Source organism: Choristoneura fumiferana, chromosome 15 (genome assembly GCF_025370935.1).
Source record: "Choristoneura fumiferana chromosome 15, NRCan_CFum_1, whole genome shotgun sequence".
Lineage (NCBI taxonomy): Eukaryota > Metazoa > Arthropoda > Insecta > Lepidoptera > Tortricidae > Choristoneura > Choristoneura fumiferana.
In genome coordinates, this window is record NC_133486.1 from 11,259,499 (window position 1) to 11,275,929 (window position 16,431).

Consider the following 16,431-nt stretch of genomic DNA (forward strand, 5'->3'; position numbering starts at 1 on the left):
TACAACAGAATCGGACATCTCGATACTAGGGTGCCCCCACATACAGTTGCTAGTCACTCGTTTGCAGCGATAAATCTGGTCACGTGGCGAAGACCTGTGAATAAAGGTTTTGAAGGTGATTTAGAATTTCCCGCGACTCAAAAAAGTAGCGTCAAGTCGCCGCGTCGAGCAGTAGCGATAAGATGGCTTCTTGCAGGATTCTTTCAAATTTCCCGCTGCGACTCGCGTCAAGTCGCCGCGTCGAGCAGTAGCGATAAGATTCTTCTTGCAGGATAGATCTTTCAAAATGGGGTCACGTGACCAGATTTACCGCTGCAATCGAGCGACGAGCGACTGCATGTGGGGGCACCTTGTTGTGGCTCTCAGTCAGGTGTCAGACTGACAGAACAACAGATATTTTTATTTATGTTTTGTTAGGAGTTGAGGTCAGGTCAGGTCAGTTCGTGTATTATTTTAAATTAGTAATATTATCATGAGTTCATCTATTGAGAGTGCTGCAATTAAAATACTGACGCGGGGCGTCGAACTGGACACTAAGAAACGCTACACTGAAGCTCTAGTATGTTATCAAGAAGGTTTGCAGATTTTGGTTGATAAAATGAAAGGTTTGTTTCAGTTTAATTCTAACCTTTTAACATTTCTGGGTTGGGGTATAGCTAAGGGTGGGCACTTCTAGGACTTAGATTTTTTTCTATTTTTTTTATTGTACATGGTTAGTATTTATTTATATCGTATAGAACGCACCAAAATAGACATAAAATGTCAAATAAACTTTTCTCTAAGATCAACCCTGGCTGAGATATCGCGACACAAGTTAATCTAGGTTAGGTTAGGTTAGTGCTACGACCAGGCGCGAAGCGCCATAACAAGGCGGAATTTGCGGAGCTCCGTCGACTGCTACTTTATCGGTGTCGCTGTTTTAAAATGTAGGTAGGTATGTTCAAAAAGTTGAAAATTGAGTCGCGATATCTCAGCCAGGGTTGATCTTAGAGAAAAGTTTATTTGACATTTTATGTCTATTTTGATGCGTTCTATACGATAGAAGTAAAATAAATACTAACCATGTAAAATAAAAAAATACCAAAAAAAAAACTAAGTCCCAGAAGTGCCCACCCTTTGCTATCTGACCCATTTCTGTAAAATAACGCCCTTAGATACTTTAAATCAATAGATATCTCTAATGTCTATATCACAAGTATTTTGGTTTTGAAGTATCTAAGGACGTTATTTTACAGAAATGTTATGTTATGTTTATCTTTATTACACTATTCTTCTGTTTTCATTTTGTTGAAACAAATTGTTATCTAGAACATTAAAAATATTACAAACTAGCTTATGCCGGTTATCGCGCGGTGGCGCCCTCTACCGGAATAAAAGATATCCTATGTTGATCCTTGAGGTTCAAACTACCTACATACCAAATTTCATCAAAATCGGTTCAGTGATTTTGACGTGAAAGCGTAACAGACAGACAGAGTTACTTTCGCATTTATAATATAAAAGTAAGGGATTACCTACTTGTGCTTGTGCACTTGTGCTTGAACTTGAACTCAATTAGTGATAATTTGTTTGTACTGTTTTAACAAAGTATTTGCTGGCTTTTATTTGTATATTAGGTATACTTAACCTGATTAGAAGCTTGTGTAATCTGTCAACAAGTTAAAACTCACTAGGCTATTGTGCTATATTTAGCTTTCCAAAGACGTCGCCAGTAGTATCTTCAACTCTCATTTTCAGAAGAAGCAGATGATTCCGTCAAGCTATATCTTAGAAAAAAGGTAGAGGAGTACATGAAGAGAGCAGAAACTATTAAGAAGTTGGTTCTACAGCAAAAGGAAGCTGGCAAGTTTCATGAACAGGTCCACATAGAGAACAACTCTACAGGGCACAGCTACAAGTCATTGTTTGGGAGATTTCTAGATGATGATGTACAGTTTGTGGTGGTTGAGGACCCTTACATTAGGAGTTTTCACCAGGTAATTGGATATAGTTGTAATACTACTTAGGAACTGATCCTTTGTACCAAATAAGAATAAAAAATTTGACTGCATGTTAGTTTTTACGTCATGCTAGGACTATGTCACTGTTACTAATTTCAAACTGTTCCAGTATTGTTTACTGGAGCAAAGTAGTGAGGGGTTTTGTTTCTCGAACACCTGACATGATATTGACATGTGAGCCAGACAGTGCTGGATTTGCAGTGTTGGCTGCCCTAGGCCCCAGGCCATGTATTAAGTATCAGCCGCCCCTTTCTCAGCATTGTTATGATCTTAGTGACTTTTTATGTCTCAATTATGCCTTATGCCTAATGCAATATGCCTTAGGCCAAATCCACCACTGGAGCCAGAGCTGGCACCATGCCTCTAGAATAGCTGTTTAAATTTAATAACCATTTATTAATAATACACTTACAATTTCTCAACATATTTAGTGCCAAGAACCCAACAGTTGGGTTCTGTGTCTAGTCACTTTACTTAAAAAGCGGGAAAACTCTGCTACCGGTTACGAGCGCAGCGCTTAACAATGCGAGGCAGAGATTGTGTTAAATTCAAGCTACAATAATTAGTTTATTTATTTACAGTGTCAAAATTTCCTTCGCCTTTGCGAGCTGTTAGTGAAAACCTGTAGTAATCTGAGCAACATTCAATTGGTGACTTCTAGAGACAGCAAGTCCGAGGGTGACCAAAGAAACTGGCTTCACAGCCTGAATGAAGACTTGCAGAGGTACCGCGTGAAACTGGCTGTTGAATATTCAGAGACACTGCATGATAGACAGATCACGTAAGTTATTGAAATTATTGAATTTGGCCTGAGATCTATAAATAAATAGAAAAATATTATTAAGAGACATGTATCATCGAAGCAGTGGGACCCTGGCGTTTGCTCATTATTTTTTTTGGGGAGCTGAGCGATCTCTCGCTCCAAGAGCATAAAATGAGCCATTTTACCCAAGACATTCATATAGCCATCTGAGCGAGGGTGGATAGACATGTCAATGGGAAAATGGGTTTAATGCTCGAGTTTTACACTCTATTTTTCACTTCAATGGCAAGGAAATGAAATAGCAACAGTGGAAACAATTGTTCACTTACTATGTACCTTTTATTGTTCACTTATTACTATTAAATTATAATTATAAATTTTTAGTTTTATTGATCTATTTTGATTGATTTGATTTATTTTAGTTTTATAGAAATAAAAATTGTTTAAAAAATATGTAGAAACTTCTTTGTTTTTGGATGTTTACACGCGATTACCTTGGTCTTAGACGAAGATTTTACTTTATGCACTAGAGCACTAGATCCAGCATAACCACGAACTTTACGAGCATGAGAAGTGAAAAATTATTTTATAAAGTGTTTTCCATCTGCAGTTTGAGCTCCGGCTGGATAATCAAGATCGGTAGAGGGCTAGACTTTTTTAAGGCACCGGAGAATAAATTCTGTCTTGGCGTGTACGACATGGATCTGAGACAGTGCCATGAAACCACAGTGGATATAGTGCATTCTAAGAATGTTAAACAGTCATATGGATGATTAAATGGTTGTAATGTAAGTAGGTTAAGTGAATGTTTTTATGAATTATTTTGTATTATGTATTAAAATTATATTTTTATAAGTTGTAGTTTTTAATTGTCTCCTGTTGTGTAAGTGATTATAGAGTTACCTTAATAATATTGGAAACTAGCTATTACCTGTAACTCTGTCTGCAAAGAATGCGTTTATTGCTATCCTGCAAGAACTATTGTAGGAGTAAAATCAAATAACACTTAATATTGGAATATATTTTATTTTGATAATAACAATGTGGATGCCACATTAAATCCTACTTTCGCGGCTTCATATGAACATTTTCTTAACAACTATGTCTGTACAAGTGTACAGATACCTACATAGTTCTTATCATATAACCTATGTAGATAAGTACAGGTGGAATGGTAGAACAGAACATACAACTAAGAGTAATGTAACTTACTTGTATAATATATATTTTTTTACAATTGTGGAAAGGGGAAGATGACAGTTACGAGTTTTAATTATTTATATAAAATTAAGAAATACAATGCACTTTAGTTTAATTTACTACAAACAGATTTCGCTAGTAGTAGATATTTTAAAGTGGGCATAAGTTCACAAGCAAGGTAATATTACCGATAAACATGTCAGTACCAAAACGTTCGTCAATGAAATAAATTAATACAAAGAAAAGCCATTATTGTAAATGTATTTACGTAAACAGGACTAATTTAGTTATATGAATTATAGCAACCGATAGATGGCGTTAGCGGTAGCGGTGGTCACCAGCTGACTACCTAAAAGTTTAATACTAAAAGCATAACCAAGATAAAAACTATTAGATAATATCGAGGACTAGTATAGTATAAAGTAATTTCAATATGTATGGCCTCTGATTAAAACTTAAGTTCATTGTTATGTACAAAAATAATGAACTTTAAGTTACTAACTGAAACTGAACATTTTCTACGAAGATTTATATAATCTTACACCTGTATCGAATTAAGTACTACAACCTATAGCTATTAAATATCGCCGCCATATTTACAAAGCAGTATTAATTAGGTGCTTAAACTATGATTATACATTTTATATGCATTTCATTCTTAATAAGACTAATATCTTATAAAAGTAGGTAGGTAGGTTCTACTAGACCATGTGACACATTAGACAAGGATATATTTACATTGCCGTTGTCTCATTAAAATAGATAAATTATGAAAATGTAACGAACAGTGACTTTTTCTACTCTAGTTCTACTCTTACGACATGTTGCGCTTGTTCATAGATGGCGTTACTAGTACTATATAAGGAAGTAACTTAGTAAGTTCTCTTGAAATAGTTATTTTATTGATTTATTCACACGAGAAGTTGGTCAAAGGGTTTCTTCCTACAAGGCCAAACAGTTTCAGCTAATACACAGCATGTTTCACTGCCAAATAACTTCTTCAACAACTGAGTATGAATCAAGCAACCACCTCAGGTGGCATCGCATCAAACGTAACTCTCCTGTTTAGCAGAGAACAACATAAGCGACTCCATCAAATGCGGCCTAATCATGTCTTCTACATCTTGCTGGTACTCCTGGAAGGCGGATGGATGGTGCTTGTATATCGTCCGTAGAGCCTTGAGACAGTATATGAGGGTTTGGTCCGGGTTGAGGTCCAGGCAGGGTCTCGTTCGCTGCATCCTAACCAACCGGGTAAGATGCGGAATGCCCTCCAATTGGACCATCTGGTTCGCTACTTCTGGTACTACAGTCAACCTGGAAAAGAAATGTCGCTGTTTAGGAGGCAGGGGTTATGGCGTATAGTAAGGAAAAATTCAATCATCGAAGTGGGTGAAATTCAACCTAAAACTTTACATTACCAAACATACAAGCAAACAAATATTGTGAGATTCTTTTATATAAGTTATAATTTGGTTAAAATCATTAATTTATTAAAATTTTGTCAAGTTTGTAAATTTGGTTTAAATTAGTAATCACGACATCTATGCGATTAGACGCGTACCTCGAAATGGCCTCGGCAGCGTGGCAGTGCAGCCGGGCCTGCGCGCGTAGCTCGGCTTGTCGTGGCGCGTGCGCGGGCGCGGCGCGAGCGAAGCACACTAGCGCCGCCGCCACTGACCGCTGCGACGACAGAGGCAACACGCAGCGCGGGATGCGCGAGAGAGACGCAAGGAGCGAGGCGGTTTGTTCCTAAAAGTTTATAACAAAGTTTAGGAGTTATAAAAAATACCTATGCCTGATAATATGAATATGATTTTGAGAGGAGGCCTGTGCCCAGCAGTGGGACGTATATAGGTTGGGATGATGACCTGATTGATAATATGCCTAGTTTTTAGACCACAAAAAGTAAAATTGTAAGGCCAGACGACCACGCAAATAATTGTGTATGCGTATATGCATAACTAAGTAACTAACTACTACTACCTAGTAAGTAAGTGTAATTTCACTTATTATATAATAAATTATAACTCGTATGTTCAGATCTGAAGTCCAATTTTATCGAAACAATGAAGTCTTTTCTGTAAGTATGAAGATATGATCGATGGCGAGATTGGTTGTAAAAATCGGACCATGTTGACTCAAGTCTTCCCTGAAAATACATTTTAAATAAGCAAAGAGGACTTACTTGTAAAAACACCGAGATATTCGGCCCTCGGCGTTTGACTGCGTCGAGCAGCCGCTCCGTGGTGCGATGCTTGTCGATGACCGCGACGATATTCGACTGGCCAGGTTCTTCTGGCTTTTCCAGTTCAAGTTCTCGCACCAAGTTGACGAGGCACGCCGTACAGAGCAGCAGCAGCTGGCAGCAGTCGGTGCGGGATAGAATACCTGGAGATGATTGAATGGATGGAATTTCGTTCTATTTATCACATATCACGATTCCAAAAGGTGGTGAGGGAAACAGACGATTTTACATACAGAACCCTTCTAGTCACACTATTGTGGGGGACGGTCATGACATGACAGAGAGATCTCTCCTCCATGCAGATGTTACGCCTGGGGACCGAAGTACCAAGCAGAACATTGGAAGTTTCGGAAATTGTATTAATGCGTCCGAGTTGAGAAACTTTGATGGTACGATACGATGCAGGAGCTGGATGTTGCAGTGTTCTTTGTGACAACTAGATGGCGCTAGGAGTCACGACACTATCACTAAGTTTCAATTTTCATTGAGAAAAGTCTCGTTAATAGCGTCTTGAGTTCCCGATCCCGTGTGTACCTAGCTTGACTTTAGCTGAATCCTTCATCGTGCTGAAAGTAGGTCACAAGGAGCAAAAGCAAATGAAATGATATACTTATGCGGATATGGGATACCGTGACAGATACCCAAATCCATCCTATTTTTTCGGACGGACTGTTATAGCTTGCTTCTAAACTTTATAGCTTACTAGAGATAAGGAGAGCTATACCAGATGGGCCGCCCAGCTAGATCTTCCTAAGGCACGCTTACCGGTTATATTGTCGACGATGCAGTCCAGGTACAGATGCAGTTGTGTGAGGTCGTAGTGTCCACGCAGCCATGGCGCCGTGATCTGCGTGAGCACCGTGATAGCCTCTCTCATCTGAGGCTCCGGATTGCCGCGGTCCGAGAGGATGTCTGACAGAATCTCGATACCACCGCCCTAGAGAAACAGTTCGTTAGTTTTCAAGGGATTACGGGGTCTTTTGCTGTCTCTTTGGATCCCTTTTTTTGTGAAGTGTCGCTAAGATAACTATAGTCAAAATTTGCATGCAAAAGCTTACAGTTTACGTACATAGACGAGTACAATTTAAAGAAATAAAACTCACCTCTTCAAACTGTTTGACAGCATCTCCATTAATGCAAACAGTGGCCAGTGCTCTTAGAGACAGCGCTTTTATGGAACTCTTGTTGCTCTCTATAATCGCCGTTAACAATGCCCTCGGGACCCCGCACTCAACGAATGGAAGATCAGTGATGCTTTTCATTATTTTGGAGCATTTCTCGTGGAGAGCCCCTTCTGTGACGTCACTGAGCATTGCGAGGTGGCCGATGGATGTGAGAGTGCTCTTCAGGATCATGTCTGAAGGTGGCTCTTCGATTATGGAGACGAGAGTCTAAAAATATGGTTTAGTAAGTAAATGGTTCGATAAATCCGGAGTTTCAATAATTACAGCTCAACGTAAATGTCGATATACAGTTTTCAAAAAAATAAAACAGTACTTAATTGACTTCAACACTGCAAAAAATAGCCCAAGTTGATTTGGTTCAGTGGAGTCTTACCTTCATTTGTTGCACAAGCACAGCTTTAGTTGTCTCCAAAAATATCCCATTCAGGGATTCTAGATGCCTCAGTAACACGCTGCATTCCACTGTGCTTTCATTAAGTTCCACTTTAACATCTTCTCCGATGTCTATCAACTTTTGCAGGTAAATTTGAAGAGATTTCTTGATCTTGTCCCACCGTTCTGGCGTTTCGCCAGGTGGTTTTGTGTTTAGAGTGATACTATGAGCTAGTACGAACTCGTTTATATTTGCTACCAGGAGACAGATCTGTTCTTCGTTTGGTAGGTTGGCTTCTATTTGTCTAAAATAAATTTAAATACACAAATGGTAAGGAAAAGTGATATAGTTAGGTTTCGACACATAGCTAAAACTTAAGAAATTGTAATTTGGAGAAGTAAGAAAATATTAACGTTACTAGTATAATATCCAAGTCAGTCAACCAATATCTTACCGGATGACATCGCTATATTGATGGACGATGATCTGCCCGTGTGTTTGGACTTTCTTTATATTTCCCGTGATGGTCGCAGAGCTCGCAGACACCATAGCCTTCATCTCAGCGCCCAAAGGCTTGCTCTGAAGAGTTGTCATGCACTCGTTTTCGCATGAACCGATCAAGTCGCATAACCAATACTGAACAGGCTCCGGTTTCCTCTCACACAAGCGCTCCAAAGCGGTCTGGTCTATACTTCTTTCTCTATACAATATTTCATTCTGATTGTTTAATATTAAACTGTAATGAAGGAAAATTAGATTAGTAGTGTAGTCTGGGTTAGATAATTTTTATTTTATTATTATTATACTGGCGGAAAAATCACGCCGTGCACAAAACGTTCTTAGAAATAGTAACTAGGAAACTTACCCGCTATTAAAATTTTCCGTAAGATTTATCCTAAGAGAATTCTTCGCAGCATTCTTTGTGCCCTGGACACCGTTCATGTATTCTCTAGGAGCTACCATCTTGGGCGTTGACGTGCAAGCTGGATTCATGCGTATGTCAGTGAAGTTTGGCTCCTCATCTTTTAATTTCTCACGTTTTGAATCGTGTGTTAGGTTGTTATCCGTTTTGGAATCTGCATCGTAAGGTGATTTTAGCTTGTCTTGGAACTGTGGAGGAGGAGTGACTCGTCTTATTTTAAGATGTTCTTCTTCTGGAAGATTATTTTTTGCTTTTAAATCAGCGTCACTAGCCGAATCTACTAACCTTTCGTTATAATTTGGTAGTAGCATTTCTTTCTCGGGATAGCCGACTATGACCCATGAGTTTTGATCAGTTGACCTCGGTAGACCAAGGGATGGTACTCTACTTCCGTTTAATACCCCGCCAGCATGAGTTTCAACTACGCCTGGTTTTTCTCTCTTCCCCGGAAATATTCTGAAGATATCTTTGTTTCGTTCTGCTTTTGATGCCATTCGCTGTTTGGCTTTTGGACCAGCTTTTTTCGTCGGTTTTAAATGTAGACTGTCCATAATATTTTTCCCAAGCAATGCTTTGGCCGGTTTATGTATTTGCTCGTTTTCTTGATTTTCATCTTTTGAAAGGTCTTCTTCGTCGATGTATTGTAAAGAATGATAGCCGTCCTGGATATCTAATATTTGTTGATCGAGTCTTTGAGCCTCAAAGTTTAAAGATTTGTTTAACCTATTTCTTTGGAAATGTGGTGTGGTTGTGATTGGTATGTTATCCTCATTGGACATGCTACGTTTGTATTCTGGTTTTGAACCTGTAGATCTTTCTGTAGGTATGTACGAAACATTAGAAATAGGGGTTCTGTTTCTAGGCTGGTTGTTGACAGCAATCTCGTTGTTGTCAGCTAGTTTGATGTACTCTAAGCTTTCGTCTGATTTATTTTTACTTGTTTCTAAATCCTTAACTTTCGCTACTTTTATAACTTTTGTACTATCGCTCTCTGTACTGGATATGAATGATTTTTTAACTGGATATTTCTTAGATGGGCTAATTATAGTTATATTTTTTACTGGTACTTCTTTGGTATTTGTTTGTATTGCACTCTTATTTGGAGAATTTTCTTTATTGCTTCGATCTAGACTCATCTGTTGTTTAAGACCGCTGGATTTGGATACCTTAGGTGACATATTTTTAGTCGTTTTATCTTTCTGTGAACTATTATTGTTTACATTCTTTGGACTGGGATATTTATCTTCATTCTCGTTATCTTTCAACAGGTCCATATGTTCTTCATCGCGATGTATTTCATAATACTTCTGTAAGTCGTATGGAGTTTGTATGACGCTGCTGCTCCGGTTCCTGGGCTTGGGGACCGGCGTAGGCATCCCGCTGCTGATTTTATCTGATATTTTTGCATCAACCACATCTTGGCTTGTCGTGTTTTGGAAATTGGTAGCCTGTTTAACCGTGACATTTACATTGTTATTAGAATCGCTGCTGCCGGATGACTTGTTTTTGGAATCATCGGGGTAGTACTGAGACGGTGGCGGAGAGCTGTCAGAGTCTGAGAAACCTGAGTCTTGACTCTTGTGGCTTCCAGGGCTGCCGTGGCGGAGCGGCCACTGGTTTTGCACAATATTGGGCTCAGCAATGTTCTCCACAACGACAATCGCATGCTCTGGTTGGTTGGCTATCCAGTGGGGCAGCTGCGGCTCCCATTCATCCTGTACCCTGTTTTGAGGCACGGGACTTCCAATGCTCGGCGGTGAATCACCCCACCAAACTTTACTCCGCGTTCGTTGGAAGTTGGACATCCTGCAACAAAACAAAGAAGTGTAAATGACCCGTGGGAATACCGTGTCTGACTGAGGTGACGCGTAATGGGGCCCAAATGACGTAATTTCTTGGTATATTATGAAGCCTATGATTTGGAGACGATCGGCCATGCGTGAAGGCTCGACTATGAGGATTGAGGATGAATTATCCATTTGTTTTTGTTTGTCATGGGAGTTTGTTGTAAAGAAACTTATTAGGTATTCCGAATTAACCTTACGATTTTTCGTCGACATGTTTACGTTCCAACATGCGCCTTGGTACGTAATAACAATAATGGCATATCACGAATGCGGCGACGCTGGCAGATGTTTAAAACCGTTGCAGAATCTATTGTGCAGTGCCTTTGAAATTTTATCAGCATAGTGCAAGGGTACTTACTAAGGACGACTGTGATTTAGTCACCCCTATAATTTACGTTCGAAAAAAAGTTGCCAGGCGGTCAAAGGTCGATAGCGCTCACTTTTTATTTTAGATGCTTTTTTGTCAAGGATTCTTTTTACCAGCCTGTCGGTGTAATTTAGTTTATGACCTAAGTTTTATTTATTTAATTAACCAACAGTGATTGTCTTAACAATTTAAATTCACGCAAAAAGCGAGAATAAATTTGCTGCTATTTTGATTAGGTTAGTATAAGGTAGGTAGGTCTAGGTGCATAGGTTCTTAATTATTTTTTCCTACAATATTTTTGAATTACGAGGTAAAAGTTCTTTAGCCATTCGGTTAGTAAATTGGGTAGTTGCATGAATAAAAAAAATATTCTATAGTCCGTCCGTTGTTTTAATTGAAAAAAGAAAAATACGTGTCTACGGTGTCTAATACTTTCTGATAATCTAATTGGCGGACTAGGTAATTGGAATTTGAAAATTCTAGCACATTCAATTTAAGGATTACTTCCATTAAAAATGGGGTAATTTTCGTACAAGTTTGAAATGGGTGTTTTTAGATACTAATTAGAAAACTTTTTATTATATATAATACTTATAGAAATTTACTTTTTATATTCAAAGTGGCCGGTCACTTTACTGATATTTAAAGAGAAATTTGTGTTTTTCTGAAATCTGTGTTCTAGGGACTGACGGGATATGATAGGGACTGACGCAAAACGTTGTTAATAGAATAAAACACATGTTTAACTTCCAATAATCATATATTTAGTAATTCTTACTCTTTTTCTTATTAATTAACATATTTATTTCAAAATCCTATCCACTTTATAGACAAAGCAGTCTGTAGGAATGTATTTCTTACCAACAACAACACTACTTAGTACTAGTAATACTTAAATTATTTGAGATCACGTAACCAACATATCTTGTTCGTTATATCTTATAAAATAAACGTTTAACAATTAGCAAAAATAATTTTCATCTTCTAAATAATTGTACTTTAAGAACACAAATTTGCAGTCTCATTATTTTTATAATTAGGTAACAATACCTAAAACCTAAATTACGTAGCTACTCGTCTTACTTCTCATATACATCAATTGACTTGTTAAATTTGTAGAATGTTGTATTTTTCCTAATTACTAACTTGTGGACTGGCAGTTTTTCTATCACATCTTCGTAAGCCACGTCAGCGATATCACGGTCATTGAGTTTGAATTCTGTACCATTTTGGTTGCACACTTGAAGAAATGCAACCGTCAGCTCTCCATCTTCATCATCATATTTAGAGCAAATCGCAGCGTATCGATATTCCTTTTTTCTCACAACGAACTTGACTAAAACATAATCTCCACTGTCATAGGTTGTTTTAGCTATTTCGTGCCACTCTCGACTTACGCTTGCTAATGGCATATCATCCTCAGAATCTGTGAAAACTGCAGATACTTGAAGGCGATTTGTGTCCTTCTGGTAGTTTAAAGTTCCTAATTTAAAGTGGTCACAGCCATCATCATCACAGAAACAACTTAGTGCTTTCATATCAAGTTTATTTGGAATAAAAATATTTCCTCTGACTTGGTGAACCAAAAGTGTTCCTTTAAAAGGTTTCTGTTTATTTTCATTCTCCTTGATCATTTTACTAACTCTTTCTATGTCAGCATCTTCAATAACAGAAATTTTTATTTCCCGGACATTTTTCACGAAGTACACCAACAAAGTCAAGTAAGTTTATTATGTCACCCTTTTGAGCTATTACTTGGTCTGCACTCCGTTTACATGTCGCTCCAACTCCATCTGGAGCTCCCTTGCCGTGTCCTGCCTCGTGAAAATTCCAAGAATACTTCAGAGCGAGTGGATAGAAATCTTGAATCCTACACCCTAGATATAAAACATTGTTTTGTTTCTATATTGGGTTACGGGTCCGTCGCTCAAGAAATGCAGATTTTCTACAGTCGATGGTAACGTTATGAGCACTGGACCTAAATGTGCCCAAATAGCTCCAGCACCGTGAGATAAATTTAACGACACAGTACAGTGCGAAGTTGTCTTGTCTTTCGTGTAGACTACCACAGTATGTAGCGAAATTTGCGTACGAGACCCGCCAAAATGGTACGATTGAATCTCCTGGTTGCATTTAGTGGCGTAATTTTCTGAGAAATCCATGTGGATGATGGCGTCTTTTTCTGTAAGTGACTCTTTGAGAGATTTAATTGTGTTGTATTGGTGCACAATGTTCACTTCATGTTGAAATAATTTTAATAAATCACTCTGTTCTAGCTGTCCAATCAAATCGTAAGGTTTCATTTTTTGTATCTCCTTTTTATACTTTGTTATATATCGCTCCTTTTTAGTTTTCAAATCCATGATCAATTCTTTACTATTTCTCCATTGCTGGACTACAATTTCATCACTGTTGTCGAATTCGTTATAAGGTAAACTTTTCATTGAACAACCATCGCAAGTTCTCGATAAGCATTTTTCAGAGTAGCGATCACAGCAGAGAGTCTGAAGAGCAGTTTGATGGGTTGCAAAATTTAAAATGTTTGCGTTCTTCAATGCAACAAGTTTCAGATTAAAGTTTTCATGGGTGACACAAGCACAAGTGTCACGATCGGTAAGTTTAGGCTTGACGACCCAAAATGGACGTAATCGGCAGAATAAAGAATACCCAATTGTCATTGAATTAGTAGACAGGAATTTTTGGTGAAGATTTTTCAAGGAATCCAGCATATATCGTTTTTGTTTCTTTATGTTGTTGCGAGTTATACACTCTTTCTTCCCTGCCGCACACCGGCTATTGCTATCATCTTCATAGAACTTGTGAATAATCGCTATCACTCCCTTTTTATTGTCTTTTTTGTTGACTTTTTACGATTAAATCCCATCTTTTTGTATGTCACAGCTTTGCCTCCTAATCTCCATATTTTATATTTTTTTGCTACAGGACCAGACAAAGTCGTTTTCAAATGATTTTTCTCTTTATGTGTCCTTGTTTCCGCACTTTTTTCTAAGATTTGCGTCTGTATAATTTCACCAAACAGTGCTTTTTTTACTAATTCTGCCTTCTTATTAGGATCATTCGCCATTTCTTCAATTTTGCTTCTGGGTGTAAGAGCCTTTTTTGATTTCTTTATAGTGCGTTTTAGTCTTTTGTACTTCTGTCTTTGGTTAGCGAGTTTTTTCTTTAGTTCAGTAATAACATGATTCTTCTTCTGTAGTTGTTTATTTCTTATCTTTCGTTGTAAAATACTTCTCCTTTTAGCTTCAGCTTGTCTTCGATCAGCAATACCAACAGATTGTCGCTCAGGACTTATTTCTTCTTGGACCTGAGGATTATTTTCTCCGTCAGATGATGGTGGCGTATTTTCGTCCATGTATTTATCAGCATGTTTACCAATTTTTTTATTTTGTCTGTAAGCTGCCGAGTAAGTGCTCCAGTTTTTTTTCATTTTTCTATGCTCACGTGGAGTCATATCTTTCACGCATTTTCGCTGTCCTTTTTCCTTTTTTTTGAGGTATTTCAATCTTTCTTTTTCTTTGTACTTTGCTAATAAAATTGGATCATTTTTAATTTTTCTAAACGTTTTTTTGCCTGTTCTGACTTTTTTTTTGCTTTTCTTCTTTAGAAAGCGGTATTTTCTTTCGAGGCGGCATATTCTAAAACAAATAAAAGTTTCTTAAATTGATAAACTTGCCTGAAAGAGTACGAACGTCAGCCCCTAGCCTTAGCGTCAGTCCCTAGCCACATTTACGACTAGGGCCTGATGGCCTAGGGACTGACGAATTTGAACAAAATCACTCGTAATTTACTTTTGACAAGACATACCGAAATTTGTAAGAAACTATAATATCAAAACAAATAGATCACATTTACACAGAAATAAAAGGAAACAATAACTAATTAACTTTCTGCAAAATAACTCACCTAGGGCCTGAGAGACTGACTGGTACAGCACGTGTTTCCTCAGCATGGACGCCGACCGCACTGACTTCAAAATGGCTGACGCGGATCAGCCCGCGTATATGGCTAACTTCATGTGAATACTTTTGAATCAATGAGTTTCAAAAGAGTCATTCAGCACGGATGCCGCGTATTTTTAAATTTTCTAAGTGGCTAGGGCCTGATTTTTTGTACAAAAAGGTATAAAAAATTATTATTTTTGTTCATTGAATTGTTTTGGTGAAGTAAGGAATGTAATTTTTAGTGTGTTCAAGTTAGCTAAAATTCAAATAACATCATATTATTATAAAACCGGACGAAAAAAAGTAGCATTTTGGAAATGTGACAAGGCTAGGGACTGATATTAGGGATACAAAAGAAGTTTTTTTTTATTAAAAGAAAATATGATTCCGGCGAAAGTGAGTGACATGATTAAAAATAAGCTATTTCATGTGTCAGTCATTTATAATATTGGGTACATAATATATATAAATATAAAAATCACTGGAACACAAAGTTACCCAACTTTTATGGAAGTACCCTTAAAAAGGATTAACTTTTTAAGAACGCGTTGTGTTCGCCAGTTTAATAGTAATAGATAGTGTAAACTCGGTCATTCTGCTTGCGGTTTTCCGTGAGTCAATTGTTTCGAACCGCTCATGGTATCGCTGATTCACAGAACAAACGTGAACCTACATTCTATAGCTTCTGTGCTGTCCATGGGCTTATTTGCTAATTTAACTAGGTATTCAAGGCGTGTCTTGTGTTCAACTGTTCGAGTAAGACATGGGAATAAGAAGAAGAAACAAATAAAAGTACTTTTACAAGTTTTTACTAAGTGGCAATGTTTTTATGAAAAACCGTGGCCTAGTGGTTTAATTGACCTACTCGTATGGTAGCTCAAGCAGAGGAGCGTGGGTATTACCCGAGCTTGATTCTCTGAATTTTTCGGAATTCATGCACGAAATTATATTCGAAATTCACGACAAGCTTTACAGTTGTGAAGCAATTCAATGGTGTGTGTGAAGTTCCCAATCCGCACTGGGCCCGCGTGAGAACTACGGCCCAAGCCTCTCCACGGCTCTCATTCTGAAAGGTGTCCAGCGTTAGGAGGTTAGGAAGTATAGGTATAGTCTGTGATGAAATCACGTACGGCTTGGATTGATTGATGTGCTCGGATTGACTTGAAATTTGTTAATAAGTAGGAATAAGAACATTCATCAAAAAAGGTTGTAAAAGGCACTATAACTAAAACTGATATAATCTGAGCATAATCCGTTCCAAAAATAAGTGTGACATTGTGACATTAGATTAAAACTTTATTGTTGTTTGGCTCGAAATCTAAAGTTCGCGACAGTTTACTTTCATAACGATATTCTTAACCTTTGACTTATATTATCTGCAGTTTTATTTCATTAAAGTGTATTCATTCCTGACCTTTAAGTCCACAGGTGTCGAGATAAGTTATGAGTTATGTCACGGTTTATAGATAGGTAGGTTGGACGCGTGCCATGCCCATGCCACAGGTGTTGTGAAGTAGTTTCGGACTATCTTCGTGGAACAGTTTTAATTAAACACTAACTGTATG

General features: G+C 37.8%; 2 protein-coding genes across 2 annotated transcripts; one reads left to right on the plus strand and one right to left on the minus strand.

Moving 5' to 3' along the window:
• The first annotated feature begins 373 nt into the window (after positions 1-373).
• LOC141435456 (MIT domain-containing protein 1-like) lies at positions 374-3,592 on the plus strand. The gene is made up of 4 exons (XM_074098138.1): positions 374-605; positions 1,738-1,976; positions 2,582-2,781; positions 3,374-3,592. Exons 1-4 carry the CDS (start codon positions 473-475, stop codon positions 3,534-3,536), a joined length of 735 nt encoding a protein of 244 aa, XP_073954239.1. The 5' UTR covers positions 374-472; the 3' UTR covers positions 3,537-3,592.
• Positions 3,593-4,949: 1,357 nt separating this feature from the next.
• On the minus strand, positions 4,950-10,496 carry LOC141435556 (uncharacterized; the record flags this gene model as incomplete). The annotated part of the gene is given in 8 exon segments (XM_074098270.1): positions 4,950-5,280; positions 5,528-5,715; positions 6,152-6,354; positions 6,977-7,148; positions 7,315-7,602; positions 7,769-8,072; positions 8,223-8,504; positions 8,634-10,496. Coding segments are annotated over 8 exon segments (3,570 nt in total). The 3' UTR covers positions 4,950-5,009.
• Between the last annotated feature and the right edge of the window lie 5,935 nt (positions 10,497-16,431).

Bases quoted from the DNA above. Each gene is read 5' to 3' on its own strand.
- LOC141435456 (XM_074098138.1), top strand. From the start codon at position 473: ATGAGTTCATCTATTGAGAGTGCTGCAATTAAAATACTGACGCGGGGC. The intron at 606-1,737 runs GTTTGTTTCAGT...TCTCATTTTCAG, and splicing joins TTTGGTTGATAAAATGAAAG to AAGAAGCAGATGATTCCGTC. The intron at 2,782-3,373 runs GTAAGTTATTGA...TTCCATCTGCAG, and splicing joins CTGCATGATAGACAGATCAC to TTTGAGCTCCGGCTGGATAA.